The sequence below is a fragment of the Equus quagga genome, chromosome 8 (genome assembly GCF_021613505.1).
Source record: "Equus quagga isolate Etosha38 chromosome 8, UCLA_HA_Equagga_1.0, whole genome shotgun sequence".
Taxonomy (NCBI): domain Eukaryota; kingdom Metazoa; phylum Chordata; class Mammalia; order Perissodactyla; family Equidae; genus Equus; species Equus quagga.
This window is the reverse complement of record NC_060274.1, coordinates 123,089,418-123,115,659: the sequence shown is the minus strand read 5'-3', so window position 1 is coordinate 123,115,659 and position 26,242 is coordinate 123,089,418. Positions and strand designations below refer to the sequence as shown.

Sequence of the window (26,242 nt, the reverse complement as noted above, 5' to 3'; positions counted from 1 at the left end):
TACACCCAGAATCACCGTGCATATGACAGCTACAAACTCAGACTGCCACAAATGTGTTGCATTTGCCACTCAAATGCCGTGAGCAGCACTGGTATTGGTGATTTTCTGAAATGGTGAAAATTCATATTAATGACCTGAAAAAGTACAAAGTTCCTCCCTTTATAAAGTAGTCATATCTGGAAAATTAGTGCATATTAAACTGTGTAATACACTTTGAATTTATATTCGAATCCTAGTTAGGCTCTAGATTCAGATATATCTCAACAGATTTTTCGTGTGCCTGAATCTGACAGGCATTGGGGGGTGGGAAATTCTGTGGGGGGCAGGCCCTGACATGCAGACTGCCAGATGCTCTAGCAGTCCCAGTCCTCACCCTATTAACGCCAATAGCAAACACTCCCTTCATTATAACCAAATTAAACACCACAGCAACTTTCCGAAATGCTCTCTTTGGTTCTCCTTTCTTTGAGACTCTCTTCGTCAGGGAGAGGAGAAAGAAAGCAGCAACGTCCCTTCCTTCTCCTCACAGTTATTGCTGACATAGAGAATAAACTACAGGAGGTGATTTAAGTGAAAATCCCTTAACAAAATATTGCTTGTCCCCTTCTAAGAGCTGAAATCACAGCTTTTATTAAATATCCAAGAGAAACTTAATGGGAGACGCTGTCAGTCCTTCAGATTTCCTAGCCTCAAGTTAAAATATCTGAAGGAACGGATATTTTAATTGACACGAATGATGAGAGCTAATAAAAGAGAGTTGTATTGCAAGCACTCTGCCCTACCACCTACCTAATTATTTCCCAGATCTCGATGACACGGTTCTGAGATTTTAGTCACCACAGATATTAGACACTTTAGGACAGAGAAACGTATGACAAATAAGTGATGATGTAATATGGTGGGGGTGGTATTAGTTGTAGATAATTAGAAGGCTGAACGAGGCACCGGAGATCTTAGAAATGCATTTAAAAGGGCTCAAAGATGAGGAATGGAAGGGAGAGGGAGGTTTAAATATGTCAAAAGCATATTGGTGCATTTTGTCAAGGAATTCAATACACTTGTTTTTTATTTGTCAAATCCTCTTCGTGATATTTTTCCCTTTTCCATGCATGAGGGAGGAAGAGCATGTCAGTGTCTTGAGTCATTGCATAGGAAGTAGTCCCTGCCATCCATCCTGCAACTGTACAAGAACCACTCTACTTCATCTACCCTTTGACATCACAGGGATTGTCTCATCTTCTCCTTTTAGCTCATCTGCTGTAGTGAATTGTCTACAAACCGAATTTTTGAAATAAGTTTTTCTTCAGCAATAGAGAAAGCTAAATCTATTTAGGCATACCCTGAGACAAAGCGGTTAGTGAACCATGGATAAAGCGGGACTCCCATAGCTGCACAGACAGTCCAACAAACGGCTTTGGCTGAGGTACCGCTAATAGGAATGCTAAGTCCCTAAAACCATTTATGAAGTACACGCTAATTTTACACAAAAATAAGGAAGAGAGAACCGACATTTATTTAACGCCCACATTGTGCCATTCACTGTACCATGCTCTTCAATATATCATGTCATTTTTTGTTTACAGTAAACTCAAGTAGGTATTATTATTGCAATTGTCATACAAATGAGAAAACAGATGTTCGTGGACATTAAACACAGTTCTAATTCCACAGGCTTCTTTAATGGAGTCTCTTAGTTGGATCTCAGGCTGTCTAACACAAAAATCTATTGCATTCGTACAACAAATCAATATTTTAAAAATAACAAAGACGGGATGAAGGAGTGAGTGCATTGATAAAAATGAATGAAAAAATTCAAATGCCACACATAGAATTCTGAAAAAAATTCATTATAAGCACAGAAGAAACTCTGAGGAGTACAGAGTTTTGTTGCAATGGAAGTTTAACGTACCTTCTAATACAAATAGATCTACCATAATCTTTCTCATTAGTTTTAGAAGTCCTTTTTAATTTAAAAGTCAACAGTCAAAAGAGAAATCTGACATCAATAGGGTGTCAGGGGAAAGCATAGTGGTCCTAAGCCACTTAGTGGTGGAAAAAGGAGCTCCACAGATCTGATTGGTGACTAAAATAATAATTAAAATAGTATATATAATAAATGTTTATAGTCACATCTTTAAGTACTCAGGATAATTTTACATTGCATTCAGGTCCCGAGGCATGAGATATATGTCATTTACAAATGTGTTTGAACTATTATGTCACTTTGATGAAGTAAGTTTTATTTATAAAGACATTTCAACTCTGTGAGCAACAGATTTCCTCACAATGTAGGCTAAACAAACTTTGTCTACACCCCCAGAGACATATATGTGCATCTTAGAGAGAGATACTGAGAATTAGACATACTATAAGGTACATTTTTTTTTTATTAATGTTATGATAGATTACAACCTTGTGAGATTTCAGTTGTACATTTTTGTTAGTCATGTTGTGGGTACACCACTTCCCCCTTTGTGCCCTACACCCACCCCCCCTTTTCCCTGGTAACCACCGATCAGATCTCCTTATCAATATACTAACTTCCACCTATGAGTGGAGTCATATAGAGTTCGTCTTTCTCTGACTGGCTTATTTCGCTTAACATAATACCCTCGAGGTCCATCCACGTTGTTGTGAATGGGCCAATTTTGTCTTTTTTTATGGCTGAGTAGTATTCCATTGTGTATATATAACTATAAGGTACATTTTGAAGTACATTGTCTATTAGCCAAACTGAAAATGGACTCCAAGATCTGGATATTCAAAGGTCATACTTGTAACTCATATCGAAATTTCCCTTAATACATATGAACAATATTGTCTATACTATTCGATATTTAAGCTTGTTTCATGGCCACTTTCATTATTTACAAATTTAATAGCAGCATTAAAAGATCACTTTTAAGAAAACTACATAGTAACACATTAAACTTAGTAATAACAAAACAATCAATACCAAAGGCAAATGATTAAAAAAATTTTGAGATAAAAACATGATGTACCTAATAAACTTGTGGTGGGCTACCAAGAATTCTGCGCTCTTCAGGCCTTCCAGACCATTTCAAAATTCAGTGCACAAAGTACATTATATTGTTCACAGAGGAAAGAAAGTTGGAAAATATCATTTCACATCTATTTCCTCATAGAATTCCCAGAAGAAAAATGCTAAAGTGACAATGCGACATTTGTCATCAGTTTATGTCTAAAGTTTTACAGTTTTAGAACTTGAGAATGCTTTTTCTCAGGATGCTTTTCTTACATTATGCCATGCATCGGGCTTTAGCTTCATGACATGCAGGGAGTGTAGTTGGTAAAACAAAAATTTAACTGAAAAAAATTTAAGCATAATTTGAAAAAAGAAATTCCCCATTATTAACATTGTTAAATATGGCACTCATGAAGAAGTAACTAGACAACCTTCAGTAATTATGTTTTTTTAAAGATTGGTGCCTGAGCTAACAACTATTGCCAATCTTCTTTTTTTTCCTGCTTTTTCTCCCCAAATCCCCCCAGCATATAGTTGTGTATCTTTTTAGTTGTGGGTCCTTCTAGCTGTGGCATGTGGGATGCTGCCTCAACATGGCCTGATGAGTGGTGCCATGTCCGAGCCCAGAATCCGAACTGATGAAACCCTCCACGAAATCCGCCAACTTAAACACTCAGCCACGGGGCGGCCCCAACCTTCAGTAAGTTTTTAACGAATTATATATCTAGGTATAATGTGCTCTTTCTCGCTTAATTTTTATACTTTATTTTTAAATTTCAACTTATTTAAAATTAGTTAATTTAAATTCTAATTAAATGTTACTGTCAAAAAAGTAACCTTGGTCCTATCTTTTAGCAAATCTCTAAGTTTGAAAGTTTGTTTTTCCTATCACTTATAAGTCCCATCATAAGAAACAGCCGTGTAGAGTATTTTTATCTTAACACAACACGGGGCTAAACTATTGCATCTGCTCATTATGCTGGGCTCCACATAAATCCACCATGAACAGTGACCCTGCTATTTTGACAGGTCACAGCAGACCACAGCCATGTAAAGCAACATATATCCAAGAGCAGAAATCAAGTTACTGGATATTAACTGGGAGCGCTGGCCTGAAGGATAAACCAGCGTGAGGCTCTCAACTATCTCAACCTGGTGCCAAGGTTAGAGAATTAGCGCAGCGGACTTAATCCACGTGCCTCCAGAGGCACCCCCCTGCTAAAGAACTCAACTAACACAGACGGAACCAACCAACCAATGCGCCAACTCTGAATGTCTGTGGAACCAAATCCCTTGGGAGAGCGCGGCATGAACTTCCTTAATTCAACCTTTGGAACCACACGAAGGTTCCCAAAATGGTGAAATGCCTAGATCTGGCGCACAGGAGCTCAGGGCGCCTCTTCTGCCCTAACGTCCTCACTGTTACCAGTGCCAGGCATTCACAGCCTCTCCAGGATAACTGAAGATAGAAAATGCTCATAGGAAGGCTGTGCAGTCCCTTGCGAGTTGATTTTATAGGAAAGAGTCACCCTGAATGTCTTTTATAAGTTGAAAAATCATCATATTGGCATAAATGCCATGTAATTTATGCGAGGATAACAAGACTATTGGCGGCCATCTATCACGGCCTATATGGTGATTTGTGGTTGTACACAATGTAAAAATCACACTTAATTACTTTTAAGAAAGGCATAGAGTACACCACTCAATTCCATTCAGCTTATTAAACCTTTTCTATACATTTACTCATGTACAGAAATATGTTTTTCTATTTATAAATAAAAATCACATATAGAAATAATAATGTTAGGAAATGAATGTGTTTTAAAAATATGACATCATACTACACAATTTGGAGATATTTACACATCATTGAGCTTAATATTTTCATTATAATGTTAGAATAAAAAAGGAGTGCATACACGCACACTTTATCAACCATGAGGACAAGAGCATTTGGTAATCAAGACTAGGTTGATTTTGGCAGAATTTCACTAGTTTTAACAGAAGCAAACATTGTTTCTTCTTTTGTATTTGATATTCTCCAATAACGAGTGGCTTTTCTTAGCATATTTCTAGTATATTATCAACTACACAGCTACTTTGTTATTATGTGCCATTTAGCACACCTCTAGAAAGCCGTATGTTCTAGAGCAAGTCACCGCACTTTCTAAGATTCAATTTTCCTAATCTTATAATAATATTACTAATAAGTAGTATTAATTGAGCACTTGTTCTTGGCAAGGCAATTTGCTAATCATTTTAAATGTATAATGTTATTTAAATTTCAAGAACCCCTTTGAGACGGTATCCCAAAGCTCCAGTTAGAGAGAAAAGCAACACTGAGGAGTAGAAGTGGCTCTTCATTCTTTTCTAAGACTGGAAAGCCTTGGAGAGTAGAATTATATATATATATAGATAGATAGATAGATAGATAGATAGATAGATAGATAGATTTTTTTTTTTGTGATTGGCACCTGAGCTAACAACTGTGGCCAATCTTTTTTTTTTCTGCTTTATTTCCACAAATCCCCCCGGTACATAGTTGTATATCTTAGCTTCAGGTCCTTCTAGTTGTGGTATATGGGACGCTGCCTCAACGTGGCCCGAAGAGCGGTGCCATGTGCGCGCCCAGGATCCGAACCAGTGAAACCCTGGGCCACCACAGCGGAGCGCTCGAACTTAACCACTCGGCCACAGGGTCAGCCCCAAGAATTATATGTTTTTTAAATGGTAACAGACTTTACAGATAACTTAGTCCAATTCCCTAATTTATAAATGCAAAACTAAAACTTAGACAGATTATACAAATTGTGCAAGACTACCAAACTAGTTAGTGGAAGAAACCCAGTGTCTACATTTTTTTGCATGTTTTCCCCGAAACCATATCATAGACTACACTACTGTACCATCTATTTACATCCAAAATATTTAATAGTGTGATATAATGCTTATCCATTTTTTTTCAATTTTCTTCCCTTAGACTGTGCTTTTTAATTTCAAAATAAGTAAGAAATTTATCACATCTTTCATTACAGATTCCAAGTTTAAAACTTGCTACTCATATGTGGTTCATGGACCACACAGAGCGTGAGCATCATGTGGGAGCTTGTTAGAAATGACACATCTTAAATCCCATCCCAGACCTATCGAGTTAGAATCTGCTAGGGGTTCGTGTGTAGTTTAACAGGTGAGAGGTGCTTCTCTGTGAAGCTCCTACTTCTTATACACCAGCCCCCTCAGTACCAGCTCCAGTAATGGCCAGTGTTGACTAGTACTCAATGCCCAACAAACACCCATACTATGACCTCTTCTTGGCCTGTATTTTAAGTAAAATGACCATTTTCTAAAGAAGATACTTTTGTACAGACTATAATCTGAGATATAGATTATAATCTGAGACATTGATATAGACACTGCATGGCTTTGTTATAGACACATAATCATCTAGCACTTGAGGCTATGGTTTATCTTATGTCAAATTTGATGAAGGCTAAGCCTTTGATGTATGGTTACTGTTACAAAGTTAAGCTGCAAAGATATTGAAAGTGTAAAAAATACATAGCAAACTCTATATTGCTATCTGATTGAAGTGGTATATTATCAAATTATGAAATAATCTTATTATATTATTGTATTCCTTAAAAACAAATGATAGGCATGGAACGCACTGTAATAAGAACACAAGGTACATTTTCTAACAGTCCTGGGACTTGCTAGCATTTTATAAATATGGAAATCTAATAAAACTCAGCCACTATTCATCCCAAAGTATGCAGCAATCCAACTAACTGAAATCTTACTAAAATGAGAAAATTTTTGAATTACAGAGCACAGTAATGCCAAAGGTAAATACTTAAGAATATGAGGCATATTACCATTCATCATATTAAAAAACTACAAATATCTTGTAATAAAGAGTTACAGTATCAATACAATATTGTTACGTGAAAGTATGTTATAATTATATTCAATATTATTTACTTCCGTTAAAGTCAGCTATAAACAATACACTTTGCAATCAGGTTATTTAGGAAATTGCCTCTTATGAACGCCTTCTGTTGCAATAATACACATATATGTGTTAAATGATCAAAGTTATTTCTCTCCTTAGCAAAATTCTCTAAGCTAAATATCATGGAATTATTGCAAATTTAGTACTGATGTTTCTAAATGAGTCTAGAATGATCTCCTGTAGACAATATTGTCCAAGAACAAAATAATTCTTTTACATAATGAAACAAATGATCCTTTTTGATATTAAAATTATTTAGACAATACATATTGACTATGATACAACTATAAAAATTGAGATAGATTTCTGAAAATCATATACATAAAATATTACTATATATTAAAGCACTTATAAGTTTATTTCACATTTCCAGGCTTTCCCTTACAATTAAAAATTAGACTTTATTGAAAAACATTTTGGAATTGCTGTTGTTCAATTCTCCTTAATTTCTTTTGGATTTAAATGTGTTGTGTGTCAATGTATTAAATAATGAATTTAATTTTCAAAGAGAAAGCAGCATTTAACTTCTCTATGCCTAATATCTTAGGGTCTGGTTAGAAAGAACAACAAAGTATTTGATATAAAATAGTCATGAAAATGTTCTCTTATGCTAAATTTTATTATTTGAAGAGATCAGGATCCATGAGTTTTCTCTCACTGGTGTAGCCAGTTTCCTTCTACCTGACCTTATCTATTTTCCTTTTTGATAGGAGTAAGCAGAAGAGGAGGAAAGAAGGTTTTTGTTTTTTTTTTTTTGAGGAAGATTAGCCCTGAGCTAACATCTGCTGCCAATCCTCCTCTTTTTTTGCTTAGGAAGACTGGCCCTGAGCTAACATCCGTGCCCATCTTCCTCTACTTTATATGTGGGACGCCTGCCACAGCATGGCTCCCCAAGCGGTACCATGTCCACACCCAGGATCTGAACTAGTGAACCCTGGGCCACCGAAGCGGAACGCGCACACTTAACCACCGGGCCAGCCCCTGAAACAAGGATTAATAAGAAAGTGAGAGCAGGGTAAACTGTGAGAGGTACTCAGAAGTTGTTTCAAATTTCGCAGAGTGTTGACCTTTTTCACTCTCTCCTCTGCTGTTATTTTTCTATGAATGAAAGTTTAAGTCCTCCTCTCTTTACTGAAAAGAATATTCAAAATTTGAGGAGGAGAAGAAACAACATTTTCCAAGCTGGTTAACTGTATCTTAAGTCTTTAAGACTCTGTGGCCAGGAATTTGGAAATTGTGAAAATAAATATCTAATACAGACAGTCCCCTACTTACAATGGTTCAACTTACGATTTTTCAACTTTATGATGGTGTGAAAGTGATACACATTCAGTAGAAACTGTACTTTGAGTTTTGAACTGTGATCTTTCCCGGGCTAGTGATATGTGGTCCCAACCTCTTTTGTGATGCTGGGCAGGGCAGCAGCCGCGGCTCCCAGTCAGCCCCACAATGATGAGCATAAACACCTGATACACTTACGACCATGCTGTACCCATCGACCAGTCGGTTTTTCACTTTCAGTCCAGTATTCAATAAATGACATGAGATATTCAACACTTTATTATAAAATAGGTTTTGCGTTAGATGATTTTGCCCAGCTTAGGCTATTGTAAGTGTTCTGAGCGTGGTTAAGGTAGGTGAGGCTAAGCTGTGATGTTCGGTAGGTTAGGCATAGGAGATGCATTTTCCACTTATGATATTTTCACCTACAATGGGTTTAGCAGGACGTAACCTTACTGTCAGTTAAGGCAGATCTGCACATCTACTTTACCAATCTCAGACAGAAAATGATTACCTGGACTGACGCAGGCTGGCTGCAAGGCAGGGCCTGCTCCAGGACTGGTAGATGGCCCAAGGGCCCTGCTGAACCCCAGGAAATAGAAAGACGAGAGTTCATTATGAACTATTGATAGGGCTAGGACTAGAATATGGCTCAGAATATAATTTTCCAGTGACCAACTTTCTCCATCATTTTTATGATCCTATCATTTCCAATTCATACCTTCACGTAGCAAAATAGAATTGTTAATTTTGCCTGGGCATTTGCAATGAAATCATGTAGGTTTTATTACAGGTAAAGTTGCTTATTTTAAATTAGAAATGTTTTATACCTTCGTAGAGATTTTAAAATCCTTCAGGACAAAGACTCTGTCTCCAAAATTTTACAATCTCCAGAGTTTACCGCATCGATCTACTTTTTGTTTTTGAGGAAGATTAGCCCTGAGCTAACATCCGCTGCCAATCCTCCTCTTTTTTCGCTTAGGAAGACTGGCCCTGAGCTAACATCCGTGCCCACCTTCCTCTACTTTATATGTGGGACGCCTGCCACAGCATGGCTTGATAAGCAGTGTGTAGGTTTGCACCCGGGATCCGAACCAGCAAACCACCAGCCACCGAAGTGGAACGTGTGAACTTAACTGCTGCATCACCGGGCTGGCCCCCACATTATCTATTTTTAATAGATAGTCAAATGTTTTCATTAATGATGAAAAAAAAAGTCTATAAACAACTTCAACTAAACCTCCAAAAATCCTGGGCACTGATTTTCAGAGACTTAAAATAATATCCACTGTTTGATTTCCTAGCTTTCTAGTTACTTAGATAGTCAAATTCAAAGACGAAAAAAAATTGTCAAATTTCTTTTTATACTCTCCATCACATTTCAGAAAACAAGCTTTATACCATCTGCACATATGGCTGACAAGTTAGAGTAAAAATGTTTATGCTTTTGGATATGTTCCTCATGCCCACAAGCTCTCTAATTTGCAAATGTTGTGGTTTTTCAGAAACATTTGTGTGTAAGGTAACTGGATACCTACTACACTGTAAAATAGGCCCTACTAAATAGATTATTCTACGTGGTTTTAACAATTTCTACCCTACTTTTTAACATGAGTATACTTTTAAAATAAATGACTCAAGCACTAACATCTCTGGGCATAGAGTATAGCAATATCATATATAGTTACCTATAACAAATTATAAATTCAATTAATATAGATGATATATGCATTACTTCCTTCAATTGTCTTTCTTAATATATTTGAACTATACTGTCTCATTTTTTGACCATTTGCATGTGGTATTATGTGGAAATTAAATATTATGCTGATCTTATCTTTGCTAATTATTCCAAATAAGTCTTGTTTCCCAACTAAATTATGAAATAACTGTCTGAGGCAATTACAAATGATTTTGCAACGTTTGTAAAGTTTAGTCTAGTGTTATAGTCTTAGAAACTGTATAGTATTTAATGCATTCAAAAATAACAAAAAAATTACTAAATTAATCTACCATCATGTGCCCATCACTACACATTCTGCATTTAATCCTTACAGCAAGGCTTCACGTAGGTACTATTATTTCATCATTTTAAATATTAGAAATCTGGGGCTCAAAAGTCTTGATAATTTGTCCATGGTCACTGAGGAACAGAGCCAACAACCAAATCCAGTATTTTTGACATGAGAGTCTGTGCTAATAACCACAAGTTACTTTTCCAAAAGAATATGTAGATTCTTTTTAAAAAATTAACACTTTTACTAAATCAATGTCAATACATTTTGGCAGGTAATCAATATAAAACTAATTTTCAGTAATGACTATAGAACATTAAACTATAGTGATCTTTATTTTAGGAGCCTAGGATGAGAGCCCCATTCACAGTAAAGGACTATTTATTTCATACCTTTATGGAGATTAGCTTTGACAATGGAGACATCTTGCCATAGATATAGAGTTGGGAACCCTGCCATAGAGAAGACCCCTAGTATCTAAAACTCATGGGTGGTGAATAAATAAGTAAATACATACACACATACATAAAACACTCATATATAGTATTCTGATCGTTTGCTTCAGTGAAGTCTGCCTAACCAAATTTACTGTTTTAGATGGAACCAAGGTAGAGTCTAACTACTTTTAGTTCATATAGTCAATTAAGGACACCTACAGAAAACCAAACAAAGCAAAACAGAAGCAGATAAAATTTTCCAAAGTATTTTAAAGACTGAAGATACTTTTAAATGGCAAGTTTAAAAAAAAAAACTACAACTTATCTCCACCCACCCTAAACCCAAATCTATAATGTGCATTCTATGTACAGAAATTTATATGCTTTTTATTCTAGATAGCCAACTTAGCGGAGAGTCAAGTTCATTCACAGAATGTAAAATTTTCTTTTCTTTATTGAGGTATAATTGACATATAACTTTATATTATATTAGTTTCAGCTTTACAACATAAGGATTCAATATTTGTATATATTGTGAAATGATCACTGTAATGTCTAGTTAACATCCATTATCACATATAGTTACAAAACTTTTTTCTTGTGAAAGTTTCAAAATCTACTCTCTTAGCAACTTTCACCTATGTAACACAGTATTATTAACTAGAGTCACCATGCTGTACATTATACCCCCATGACTTTATAACTCGAAGTTTGTACCTTTTCACCTCCTTCATCCATGTAACACGCCCCCCCCCCCCCCCCACCCCCCACTCTGGCAGCCAGCTATCTGTTCTCTGTATCTATGTGCTTGGTTTTTAAATTTTATTTTATTTAGATTCCACATATAAGTGAGATGATAGAGTATTTGTCTTTCTCTGTCTGATGTATTTCACTTAGCATAATGGCCTCGAGGTGGTCCCTCCATGTTGTTGCAAATGGCAAGATTTCATTCTCTTTTATGGTTGAATAAATTCCATTACATACACATACATATATATATATATACACACACATATATATCATGACTTCTTTATCCATTAATCTATCGATGGAGACTTAGCTTGTCTCCGTATCTTGGCAATTATAAATAATGCTACAATGGACATGGGGGTGCATATATCTTTTCAAATTAGTGTTTTCGTTTTCTTCAAATAAATACTCAGAAGTGGAATTGCTGGATCATCTGGTAATTCTACTTTTAGTATTTTGAGGAACATCCATACTGTTTTCCATAATGGCTGCACCAATTTATATTACCACCAACACAATACAAAAGGGTTCCCTTTTCTCCACATCCTCTCCAACAGCTGTTGTTTCTCATCTTTTTGATAACATCCATTCTAGCAGGTGTGAGCTGATATCTCACTGTGGTATTGATTTGCATTTCCCTGATGATTAGCGATGTTGAGCATCTTTCATGTACCTGTTGGCCAGCTGTACGTCTTCTTTGGAAAAATGTCTGTTCAAATCTTCTGATCATTTTTTAATAGGTTGGTTGTTTTTCTGCAATTCAGTTGTAAGAGTTCTTTATATATTTCAGATATTAGCCCTTTTTCAGATATATTATTTTCAAATATTTTCTCCCATTCAGTAGGTTGGCTTTTCTTTTTGCTGATGGCTTCCTTTGCTGTGCAGAAGTTTTTTAGTTTGATGTAGTCCCACTTATTTATTTTCGCTTTTGTTGCCTTTGCTTTTGGTGTCAGATCCAAAAACAACATCACCAAGACCAATGTGAGGGAGTTTACCACCTATGTTTTCTTCTAGGAGTTTTATAGTTTCAGGTTTCACATTCAAGTCTTTAATTTTAAGTTAATTTTTATGTATGGTATAAGATAGTGGTCAGTTTCATGCTTTTGCATGTGGCTGTCCAGTTTTCCCAATACTATTTATTGACGAAATCATCCTTCTCAATTGCATATTCTTGGCTCCTCTGTCATAAATTCATTGGGCAGATGGTCAAGTTCATTCATAGAGCATAAGGTTTTCTTTTCTTTCTTTCTTTCTTTTTTTTTTGAGGAAGATTAGCCCTGAGCTAACTGCCACCAATCCTCCTGTTTTTGCTGAGGAAGACTGGCCCTGAGCTAACATCTGTGCCCATCTTCGTCTACTTTATATGTGGGATGCCTACCACAGCATGGCTTGCCAAGCGGTGCCATGTCTGCACCCCAGATCTGAACCGGTGAACCCCGGGCCGCCAAAGCTGAACGTGTGCACTTAACCACTGTGCCACTGGGCCGGCCCCAAGCATAAGGTTTTCTTAATGTTTATTTTTACCAAGACTCATAAAACATATATTATTCTCCTATTAAAGATAATAAATGTTTATATTTCCAACCAGTGAAGATTTATGTTCTCTCTGTTTGCTGGTAAACTACTAAACAGTGTCATTTACTCATTCAAAACTTTCCTTTCATTACATGTTTTATAAAAGCCTGATTCTGAAACACGAAATTCTCCTCATCAGAGTGAGGTCCAAACTTGGCCAATGTCAGAATTGCACAGTTGTCCTCTTCTGCTTGAAACAGTCTTCCCCTCCTCTCTTCTTGACTAGTTTCTTCTTACTCTTTAGGTTCCAGCTAAAATGTCATAATGGATTTCCTTAGTCACCCACTGATGAACTTACCTCTGGACTGGCTGAGATAACTGAATAATTTAAATTTAAATTTTATCATGCCTAATAAATAAAAGGGTGACATAAGGTAACTTACTAAAGTCAAATATTACAAAAAGGACAGTTAAAGTAATTTTGAAATAAGAAGTAAGAAACCATAAATAGGACGGGTGACTTATAGAAACATTATTAAATGGCAATTTTTTTCTACTAAAATTTTATGAATGGAGTGTGGTATATGGAAGCTTATAAAGGGAATCATAAATAAAATAATGAGAAATAATTTTAGCTCCAGGCCTAGGTCCCTAATTTTTTCAAAACACGCCAATCTTCAACACATGTTTCTGAGTAGTCCCTCTTTAACTGTTTCTTAGGTAACAGTGTCACAGGGCAACTCCAGGAAGCCAGCACTTCAGTCACTAGCAAGGCTCATCTTTGGCTCTGCCATTTGTGCATTCATCATTTGAAAGTTCAATATGTAGAAACAAACGCAGTATGAGACGCTCTAAATACTATAATTATAGACAGATAGTGAACAAACAACAGCTCTGAAAGCCTTTTACAAAAAGCCCTATTGAAGCCAGTTTGATAGAAGAAACGATATAATTTTTATTGACAAGATTCTGAAATCTCTTTTTGAAAGTGGATATGTTACTTTAATTTTGCCACCTATAATCTAAAAATGTGAAGTAACAACACATTTTCAATTCCAAATTTTATATTTGGGTGATTATATCATTGTAAAACTAAAATGCTTCATTATATACAGTAATTATGTACCAATAAACCATGTTTTCATGAAGACTAGTCAAATTGCAGTTAATATTTTCCTAATACATTTGGGCAAAGAATAGAAGATAAATTGAAATTCATGGATATGTTGCCTTTCACTTTCTGCAAATAGGTGTAAAACTGCCCTTTAAAATAATTTTTAATAGCCCTGTTACTTTTCTTGTGTGTAACAGGAAGACTGGCCCTGAGCTAACATCTGTTGCCAAATGTCTTCCTCTTTTTGCTTGAGGAAGATTATCACGAGTTAACATCTGTGCCAAGCTTTCTCTATTTTATGTGGGATGCCGCCACAGCATGGCTTGACCAGCGGTGCTAGGTCTGTGTCCGGGATCTGAACCTGCAAACCCCAGACTGCTAAAGCGGAGCACGTGAACTTAATCACTAGCCCACCACGCTGGCCCTCTTAATAGCTCTGTTACTCTTGAAGGACAGTCTTCTGAAATACTTATCTATTTCATTTTTCTTTTTTGATTCATATAGACATGTCAGTTTTAAGGCAGTGTTTTTATAATATGAGTATTACTACTTAACAGACAAACTTTATGACTAATATAGTATAAAAATTAAAATTATATTACTTCTTATTACAATGCTTCTAGCTATAAAAATACAACTAAGAAAAGAAATCTGTACTCGTTGCTACAATCTAGCTATATGCACAATATACACGCAGAACTTCCAGTACTAACCCATTTCAATTCAATTCAATTATATCTATTTAACAGTGCTTATGTACCTAGAAATGTTATAGACAATTTGGAGGATATAAGTACAAGTAAATCGGAATGTTTCTCTTAATGGATGTATTCATCTTTGAGACATTAATTAGCTATCTATGAAAACAGTGACTAAATATTAAAATTATATTTAATTAGGCTTTATGATATGTGCCTCCCAATATTTTATGGCAGTAGAATATTGGGTAAATATTAAACTTTTATCAGCTTAAAAGCCCAACTATAACGAAAGGCCAGAATTTGTAAGGATGTAGATTTTGTGACAGTATAAGGGAGAACTTGATAAAAATAAGAACTGTATAGAAATGAAACCAGGGAGTCTTAAGTTTTCTGAGCATCCTTATGCTTTGAGTATTTCAGCAGAGTGATAATTTACTAATTTTATACAATAAATTCAATGCAACTAGTACAGTGCCTAGTGTGACAGAACATGCTTACTGAAGTCTACTTCCTTTGATACAACCACACCCTTTTATCTATTAACTTAAGAACAAAATGTAGGCTCTGACTACGCAAATTGTTGGCTAAGAGAAAAGGGAGTAACTTGTGTTATCAGTAGGCAGAGCCTGGGGAATCAGTGTAAAGAGTATAGAATTTGAAACAGGCTTTGCTGGATTGGCAGGCTTTGAAAAGGCAAGGATCTTCCAGGCTAGAGGATAGTGTAAGGTTGAGATGCAGCACGAAAAAGTTTCAAATGTAGAGACGAAGAGCGTGAATTTAAAATATAAACAAATAGAATGTAAGTGCTCATTTTTTGTACTTATCAAAGGATATTTTTGTTACAATAGAAATCAAAATGAAATTCACTGACATTCCATACCAACTTTGACAATATCAACTAACATGCCAGATTGTTATACAGTAAATATATATAATTATCAAGTTTCTCTGCAACTACCTCTATCATTTGCAAGATTTTTTGACATCTTACGCACTCTATTTAAAGTACCTGTTAGGCACATTCGTTATTTTGTTGACATCTGTCTTTAATTTGCATACAGATTACAGGTATGTCTTTGGAACAATACGCTTTGGAAAAGGCAGTCACGCTTGGCTTTTAAGGAGTCTGACCAATCACGTGGCTTAACTGAAGTACAGAAAATACTGCAAAATAGAGCCATGTAGGGAAAGGGATGGAGAAGCAGTAGACTTTTCACAGCATGGTTTCATTACTTCCCTTGAAATGATCAATTAATATTCATGTATAAAGTATGACAAAAAGTGTCTGTGTTCTATCCTTTAAAAACATATTTCTTGCCTTCCTTCTATTGTCAGCAATTGGGCAATTTTTCATTCTAACATCAGATAATTGAAGGGGACTTGCATTATTTGCCATCACTCTATTCCTTGGAAGTCCAGATAGCAAAGAAATTACTTATCTTCCCAGTATTTTGCCTGTGATTAGACCAAATCACCACAGAGAGGTGACGGTACCTTCAATGTGCTCCAAAGTTCTAAGGTTGGACCACAAACAAGCTTCCTCTGAATCAGCCTAGACAAAACAGGAGAAGGCATTCCACAAGGAAAGAACAGAATGTAAGGAGGCATGGAAGAAACGTGACTGGAAACAGCACTGAATTGGAGAAACTGCAAGGATTTCAGCAGGGTTAGGTTATGGGGTGCAAATGTTGAGTTGGGGGAGATTACATCAAAGGGACAGGCAAGAACCAGAGAAGTGGAGTACTAGGACAAGATTTGTGTTTTAGAAAACTATTTCTGGCCTAGATATGGATGACAAACTAGAGGAGAAAGATTAGAAGCCAGAAGGCTACTAAATTAACGCCTGGAGGGAACCGCCGAAAATCTTCACTAGAGCTGCGATGATGGGAATGGAGAGCAGGGAGCAGATAGGAGAAACAGTTAAGCATTAGAACTGACAAATATATTTTAGACAAATATTTTCCCACTGCCATTAAAGCGAAAGAAGAAGTTTTCCTCTCAAGAAGACTCTCAAGAAAAGCTTTATGGTTTAGACGTTACACAAAACTGATACTCAAAACAGTGCTTACAGATTACATGGGTATCATCTTTTAACCTTAGTAATGGCAATAATATTTACAGTGTTGCATACAGACTGCAAAATTTCCTGAGAACAAGTTTAAAACAGCTTTTAGTTATAACTGACAAAACATTTTAACAAGTATTTTTCATAGCTTTAAATAAAGATGACTATTAAACACATGCTAATAGTACCCAAAAGATAGAATTACATTGTAAAAATCACTGTATTATGAAGAGGAAGAACATAAATGATATCGTATGTATTATTATTTAATGTTATTACCATTGAAATAAGCTGTCTTCCTCTGTTTATGTCAAATATATATTTTTCCTGTTTACAAATATACTTTTTAAGTCATCAGAATATAGGACAAGTTGATTAAAGAACAAGTAAACAAAAAGAAACATTAAGATAACAGGTTTTTCCCCCATACCTCTATATAAGCAGTTAGTTGACTCTTAAAATATTGCCTAGATGCAAGCTGAAACTCACTAGTATCCAGAGAACTGGAAATCCATCACATACTATTTCACACTCAGTCTGCGGTGCCATCGTTAAGAGCACAGGCTGTAGACACAGGTCACAGGTGGCCTGGGCAAGCTACGTAACTTCTCCGTCTGCCTCAGCTTTCTCATCTGCAAACTGAAGCACTCTTGTAAGGACTAAATGAGTTACTGCATGTAGGGAGTAGCGCCTGATCTAAAGTCAACACTCAACAAATATTGGCTCTTCATATCAATTGGCAAAAAAATTTTAAAGTATAATAATGTCTACCGCTGCGTGGAGTTCTGGAAAAGGACACTCATTGATTGGTGCTGAAGACATAAGACATTACAAATTTGTGGAACTCAATTAGAAAACATTTATTAAAGTAAAAGCATATATCCTCTTTGATCAAGCATCCCAGTCTTTGGCACCAATTCCAGAAAATGAAACACATCACTACATAAATATCTGAATGAGGCTGTTTATTTTTGCATTCTTAATAGTGGAAGCAATGCAAATATCCAATTATGACACACTGATATTTTTAACACAGTACTACCTCTGTCAACTGACACAATAAAACTGTTATTCTTAATTCCATATCCCAGACAGCCAAAAAACACAATAGACAACATTAGCATCTGCTTTAAACTACTAGCCATAAGACATGATAAACATTCAGGTAAAGGTTATTTGAATAAAACTCACATATACTACAGACATGCATGAAGTCTGATGAAATTTCAGTCTTGGATATTTCTTCAACACCATTAAAAACCTCTTCTACTATAAGGCAGCCATACATTCTTCTAAATATTCTTTTCATATGAGAACATTTAATATTCATCAAGTGATTTAAGCAAGAATGAGTGTAATTTATCACTAACAAAAGTTAGCTGAAAAACTTCTGGTAATGGTATTATATATAGCATGAGTAAAAGATAAAGTTTTATTTTATAGATCAAATCTGATGAGATCATATGTGGTTGCCTGGTACATTGTGTTGAGAAGGATTTGATTCTTGTGGCCATAATCAGACTCACTGAGAAAAAGTGCCATGAGAGAGAGTAGCATTTGCCTTGATTGTGGTACCAACCTCATGTGTTTTAGTGGCCGTGGGCATATGGGGGGGATAAAATCTGGATCACACGTTCTTAGACTGGTTGACGTTAAAAACATTAACCTAATAGTATATTCATTTTATCAACTGAAAAAACTGTTTCTATATGGTTTTCCAGATACGTTTGTTTGAACTAAAAGTATTTCAAACACACTACATTAATCTATAAATTTTGAGTTACAATTTATTAGCAATTAAGTAACGCAGAATAGGCCATTGTTAACGTGTAATGAACAAATTTTAAACAAACGATACTCCTAAAATATGCTAAAATTTTGCCATGTAACAAAATTAGGCTGAAATTTTTTCATGTAGTTCTTCTAGTTTTTCATGTAGTTATATTTTGCCAAATATCTAAAAAAGATATATAAGGTATATGAAAGTAAATATTTACAGATAAGCTTACTTAATAAAATGATTTCCCTTAAGTAAGACGTGACTGCCTAGTAAAATGAGCTAACAGAGTGATACAACATAATGAACATATGTTTTCTGTTAGCTCGAAATAACCATTTGAGTTCATATGATTTACAAGTGACAATAAGTACCTTTCATTTTAAGAGAATGTTCTTAGAAGCAAATGTTTATTTTCTTTGGGAAATCATGATATTTCACCATATACTGAGCTTTTTTTATTAATTCAGAGTGTATCTATTTACTTTTTCCATGTATTCCTTTCAAATGATACTGTAATTGAGTGACATAGCTGTATAGTAGTTATTAGAAAATTAGGAATCAAGGAAAAATGTTTCTTTTAACATACTTTTTTCAACACGACGTGTAATGCATAGAAATGAGCAATTTATCTAACTCAATTCCAACGTAGCTGCACCACACAACACAGATTCAGTGAACCTGACGCTGCGAAGCTCACACCCCAACTGCCATTTTCCATGACACACATTCGCAGGCCACCGAGACCACCACCCCAGCGCAGAGTACGACATAAACGTATTAGAAAAGGGAAAAAGAACCTTACATAGGTTTGGGTATAATTTTTCCTCGTAAAAGTATGTATTCTCAGGAATTAATTTTACCTCCTTCCTAAACGTGAAAACATTAAAGAATACGTCACCACGCACGTTTATGGGGATATTTCAAACCAACTTAAATCATAAGGAAAATGGAGAATATAGCCCTCAGGAGTTCTTCTGTATTTCTTCAGCACTTTTACAGTATTCCAAAAATATATCTTCAGCAAGCAAACTCAGAGCCAACTAACATCTTTTTTTCAAGATTTCCTACTATCAGGGGAGGTTTTAAAATCTGGAGTGCTATAAAAAAATCAGTTACTTCAAGCTGTTATTATGAATAGCCTACCCCCAAAATGAACTAAATAAGAGTTTAACAAGCTCTTTTTCAAAATTTACAATTGAGGAAATTATCGACTTGTTTTCAAAGTGCAAACGACACCATTTTTTTAGAATAATTAATCCAAAACATTTAACTCTTCACGATCGTGCAGAAGGAACACAGACATGAAGTAACTACCCACTCAAGGCATGTCAAATTCACCTGATACTTAAAGGGATGACTCAATTGAACATGGAGTCACTGAAGTCCGTAACCAGGATGCGTTTAAGACAATATTGTAATTGACCATAGATAAAGAAATGGTATTCTAAATGTGTCTCCAAAATAAATATTACTAATAGGACTATGAAGAAATATGCATGAGTGAACAGGAGAGCTTGGAGTTCATAGAGTAAGTCCAATTCTCCAACTCAATATCAAAGGGAAAAAAAACAAGTCTTATTTCGTTGCTGGTTTTTAAAACATGCAAAATTTTTTTCATGTTCATTTAGTTCAATACTTTGTTGTTGTTAGGGCCATGAGGTCCACTCCAACTCCAAGTGACCCTGTGGTCAGTGGAACCCTGCCCAGTCTTTTTGTGCCATCCTCACCTTCTGGCACTATATCAGACAATGCTCCACTGCTATTCACAGGGTTTTAATGGCCAGTTCTTTCAGAAGTGGGTGGCCAGGTCCTTCTTCCTCATCTGTCTTAGTCTAGAAGCTCTACTGAAACCTGTCCACCGTGAGAGATCCTGCTGGTCATTGAAATACCGGTGGCATAGCTTTCAGCATCACAGCAACATGCAGCAGCTACAGTAAGACAACTGACAGATGGGTGGCGTGCTTCCCTGATCAGGAAACGAATCTGGGCCACACAGTGAATGTTAACCACTAGACCACCAAGTTCAGTACTAGATGAGCTTATTAAGGGCAATTTTCATATCTTTGGGTTTGACAGGGTCCAATAAATAGCGCTCTGTTCTCTGCCTGAGTTCTAGATTAGAAGTCAGAGATGGAGAGCAAATATCACCCTTTACATAATAATTGCTGATACAGAAGAACAAGGCTTAAATGTGTGGCAAGAGTGGGAAGCATTAACCTGAACTCTGAAATTAAACAGACTTTCTAGTTATATAGGAATTACCGAGCACCAGAAGGCTCCTCATACCGTCACAGAAATTACTGCAGAAAAGCATAGCCTACTCTTATATGTCTTTCAGTAGAATCTATACCTTCTGCACGCAGCCTGGAAGGAAGAAGGACAGGCTCAGCTACGCTAGGTCCTTATCCCAAAGTCACCCAATAGGTAAGTCACTCTACCTAACAGGGGAAGGAATGAGTGAACTGCAGAGACAGAGGCTGAGAACCTTACAAGTGGAGTTTCCTCCACATAAAAGGAAACATTAAGAGGGAGAAGGAAGTAGCACCTCCACGTCTCATCTTTCAGTTGGTCAGAATTAAAACATTCTGGTCAGACTTAAAACACATCAAATTCTATGGATCCTGGGAGATGGGAAGAGCCAATGTTTTAACCGGTCACTTTGTTGAGAAGTATTCTCTTTTAAGTTTCTCATTTGCAAAGTTAAAGGCTATATAAAGATCATTTTATCATTATTCTTACATATAAAAATGGCAAATATAAACACATAATTTCTTCCAATGGCCAAATATTAGATTATTATAGAAATATACCTTATTTTTCTAAAAGTTACTCATGTTAAAATATGCATTTCTGTAGAAATACTGATAGCATTCAATTTCAGATAGCGACATAGATATAAATATAGCATTCACTTTATTTCCATAACATTGTAGCTTTGTGGTTTAAGTTATTATGTACTCTGTTGTATAACTTTGCCAATAGCAATAAACGATAAAATAAAGCACTTCTCAAATTGATTAGATACGGCAAAATTTTGAAATTACGTGGTTTATTTCTTCATCCCATTAAAATCAATCACTATACAGACAACATGAAGAAGTTGGTTCCCTATACTATGTTTAGTGTTTTTAAGATAATCATGCACTAGATCTGGAATTAAGAATTTCTGAGCCTAGAGTCTCTCCTTATTCTGTACACCACTGACAACAAATAAAGACTACTTTAAAAAAGAGAAGCAAGACCCGGGGAGGTACATCAAATTCCTTTTGTGTTTCAATCATAAAAGGATACATCAGATAAGAAGACTTCTTAGTTTCCTTTTAAAGACTTATTAAGATTTTCTCTGGAAGGATTTATAATTAACACAAGTGAATTTAAAATCTGAGAGAAGTTACAGAACTGGAAATGTCCTACCAATCAGAAAAGAAAAACAATATTAGAAATGTGATTTTTAAAATACGATGCACACCAAACAACTTTGATGTTACTTATCCAAAAATGGTATGTTGTATGTTTACAACTGTATAAAAGTTAATAAAAATCTACACTGAATTTGTGGATTCCTATTTTTACCCAAATTTGCCATGTATCGAAGAGCAAGGAGAAAACTTGAAGAGTCAAAGATTCTTGTTTCCTGAATGTTAGTGCCAACAATCAAATCAGGATTTCTCTCTAACAAGTAAATAAGAGTTATCTTGTCATTACTTTGGATTAAGTAAATAATGTACTACCTCTTATCAACCAATGAATTTTGCTGGCCTGAAGCACTTTTTTATTTAAATTCATTTTATCAACATAAATTCATTTCTGTGTTCAAGCTCAGTGTAAACTAATAATAGTTGCTTCTATATTTATTTACATATTTTACATTTAATTCAACCACTATTTGAAAGATACCATTTTTAGGGTGGTATATGAATAGAAGACAGAGAAAATAGACCAATACACTATTGTTTTGATATTGTTGCAATAGTTACTTGAAATAATTGCACATGAAAAGACCTATCTATAAACTTGTAAGCAAGTTAAACTCCTTGAAAGACGTTGGAAAATATACAAATATACATATATTTTACATACAATACATATATAACATACACCCTATATTAAATATTATCTATCTACACATTATATAACATGTACTTAATGGCTTTTACCAAATATATATATGTGTGTATGTGTGTGTGTGTGTGCATATATTTATATTTGTGTTTATATATGCTTCTAAATGTAAAAACATACTTTTGCAAAGTATGTGATCAATTGAAAATACATTTCTCAAATGTGACAGTGAAATTATAGTTTAATGGCTACACAAAATAATGTAAAGTGACCTTTAGCAGAAAGCACTATTTAAAGCCAAAATTTAGCATACTTTAAGAATAAGTTAAATTCATTAAATAATAGCTCAAACTCCTCATCGTTAAGAACTGCATTGTCAGGGTTTTTCAAATATGTTCAAATAAATGCCACTCCCTAAGAGAAACGATTCTACATAAACTTTATCTATGTGTCCTGTACGTACACATTTACAAGAAGGGAGGTTATATGATTCCATCAGCTCAGCAGCAGCTCATTTCCACTATCCGCCAAGAAATTAGATTCTATTTCTACTTAATCCTAGAGATGAGTTTCTTTAAAGTTTGTTTTAGTCCAAAGTAAAAAACATAGTGTAACATCATTTTTATATACATTTCAATAACAGAGAAGAAGAAATAAGCCAGAAGTAAATATATATTTGAAATGGTGATATCAAATGAAAAAATATTAACTGTATCTTCTAAAAATGTCCATCATATTAAACAGTTATCTGGGGATAGAAAGTTCTAGCATAGTCATCATAATTTTTAAAATGTGTACCAAATAAAAATGTTACTTTTAGATTTTCATGCTACTTTTTGTCTTGTGATGACCTCTCCTGGTTGAGCTGTTCATTATCTTAGATTCCTGTAGTTACCATTTTTTTCTCCTTTGAATGTTTTTAGTATTAAGAATATAAAGTATTAAGAATATAACTATCATTCTTCTTCACGGCTACATGTAATATAAATAAAATTTTTCATTATGTGTAAAGATATAATTTAATTTTCAAGTACCGAATATGTGAAGCTCATTCTTGTCAGTAAAGTCTACATTATCCTTACTATTTACTTCATTTCCAGGATGTGGGGCAACTTTGGGTTTTGGTCACACAATTCAAATTCAAATGAAATAAAAAGTCATCTTAATTAAGCCATTATACATTTTTAAACAATAAAGAATAAGGGCCAAATCAATAAATCTTCATAATCAAACATAACTATTAACAATCTTAAAACTAAAGGTCTCTGCTCTTCCTTATTCAACAAATTCTAAGTTGGAAGACCTAAGAATACATTTCTGAAATAATGACTTTTCCATTCTTAAAATATATTACCCCAATGGCTGCACATATGCCATTCTTGACACATGGCAAGTATTTCAGATTGATCTGTAATAAGTAAAGTATACAGAAAGATGAAATATAGAACCCAGGAAAAACTCTGGATATTAAGGTTTTCAATCAATGAATACAGTAAATTTAATTTCTAATGAGTTTATTCTCTGAGAAAAGTGGCAGTTAGTTCCATACAGTCATAAAGCTTGAAATGGAAACTGAAATTTCCTCAGAATACTTTTCTCAGGATATAGTTACATATTTATGTAAATATTAATACCTCACATTATATCTTCAAAATGTCTAAATCTATAAAACTGACAAAAATATTAAAATATATTCCTTTTTAGGTTTAATCTATTTTGTGAAAAAACCATAAAGTTTTTGTCAAGTTCATTACAAACTTAGATTGCCATTTAGTGGCTTTCCTATCTTTAAAGGCAAGAAAAGAGAAGCAAATATGGTATTTGGCAAAATATGCCAAAACAGTAATATTGGTTCATCAAATGATATTATTATGCAGTATATTCCTTAGCACAACTTACAAAGTCCTATTTCAATGTTTATTCTTATTACTGTTTACATCCTGAAATAAGACCATTAATATTAACATATCAACAAAGATGCATGAATGCATCCCTGGCTCTTATAAACAGAGATAGGACTACTTTACATATGATGAGTTCTGGAAAACACTAAACTTTTTTTCCTAAATGGAAAAAACTTATTTTTAAACTCTAAAATCTCCATGATTATTCTTTCAGAACTTATTCCCAGAAACAAGTATGTGCTTATGAAGATTATCCTAAGACTGCAAGAGACAATTTTTCTAGCGTTTAACTCTTTCAGAACCAAAGGGGCGGTCATATATTTCTTCTCTGGAAGCACAGTTTGCACTTCTAAAGCAATGCAGGAGAAAGGCTGGAATCTTCCATCTCTTTCAATTCTTTCTAACGTAACGAAAACATGAGCAATCTTTTTTTTTTAAGTTGGCTAAAACACCCAGAGATAAACGTATTGAACAGTATCATTTTCCTGCAAAATCTATAAAGAAATCTGTTCATTACTGCATTAATGATGTTTTGCACTGACTGTCCCAACTCCTAGACTGCATTACCTCAAATTGCCAAAGAATTAAGGCAATTTCAGTTACAATACTGGATTCACTGTCTTCCATTTTAATAAGCAAGTACTAAAAGGTCATTAACTTGTTGGGGTGGGGGTGGGGGGCTAAAGAGAAGTCCACAGGGGCCCAAACTGCTCAAAATACGCTCCTCTTTCATCCCCAAACCCGTATTCATTCAAGTTAAAACGATAAATAAAAATAAGAAACTTATTTTTGCTCTAGTCTTCACTTTTCATTCACTGACCTACCTAAGCAAAATGCAATGAACTCCCCCTACACAAACACACGAAGTGCAAAAATAACTCCTAAGAAGCTATTATCTGCGCTAATCACTCTAACCAAGCATTGCCAACCAATCTCCACGACCAGAAACAACTTTCCAGAACCATCACCAGCGTCAAAACCCTCTCCCCCCAAACCAAGAGCGCTGGGTTTGGAGTTTTTCTGCTGCAGTGGCTGCAAGTGCGTGACATCGGAGACACACACACAAATCAGGGGGCGAGAAGTGCGAATGCACCTCGGAGTTGATGCCCTGGTGTGGAACATCAATGTGGCAGGCAAACGGCTCCAGCGCGGAGCGAGCCCGCGGGAGGGCTACTTACGGGACGAGGAGGGCGCCGTCCAGGCTCTGCAGAGGCAGCTGCCGACAATCCAGAGCGCGAGCGCTGCCCCGCAGCCGGCGCGCCGGGCCCCCATCCTTCGCCTGCCGCTCGCGGTACTCCAAGAGCTCGCTGCGGAGAGATGCCGTCCGTCTGTCCGTGGGGTTCTCGAAGGGAGATGGGCTGTCCTCAAGAAAAAGCCAAGCCCCTCCCGCCTCCTCCTCTTCTCCCCTCACCCCCTCGGGGCTCCAGTTCTGCCGGGCTTGGAGCAGCAGGGGAGTCGCAGCCTTCCTTTCCCTGCCTGCGGGTCTTGCCTCTTGCTCCGGGAGCCCGTGAAATGCCAGGGGGAAGAAATTCAAACCAAGAAGGAAAGGGCGGGGGGAGCAGAGGAGAGGACACCTACCCCGCCCTCTCCCTCTCAGGAAAAAAAAAAAAAAAATCA

At 35.6% G+C, this 26,242-nt stretch overlaps 1 protein-coding gene across 1 annotated transcript in view; it reads right to left on the bottom strand.

Annotated features, from left to right (window-relative positions):
* CNTNAP2 (contactin associated protein 2) overlaps window positions 1-25,897 on the bottom strand; it is a 1,871,002-nt gene extending 1,845,105 nt beyond the window's left edge. Inside the window, exon 1 of the mRNA XM_046668987.1 lies at window positions 25,804-25,897. Coding sequence (XP_046524943.1) covers window positions 25,804-25,897 — 94 coding nt within the window. The remainder of the gene's footprint in view (window positions 1-25,803) is intronic.
* Window positions 25,898-26,242: the final 345 nt, after the last annotated feature.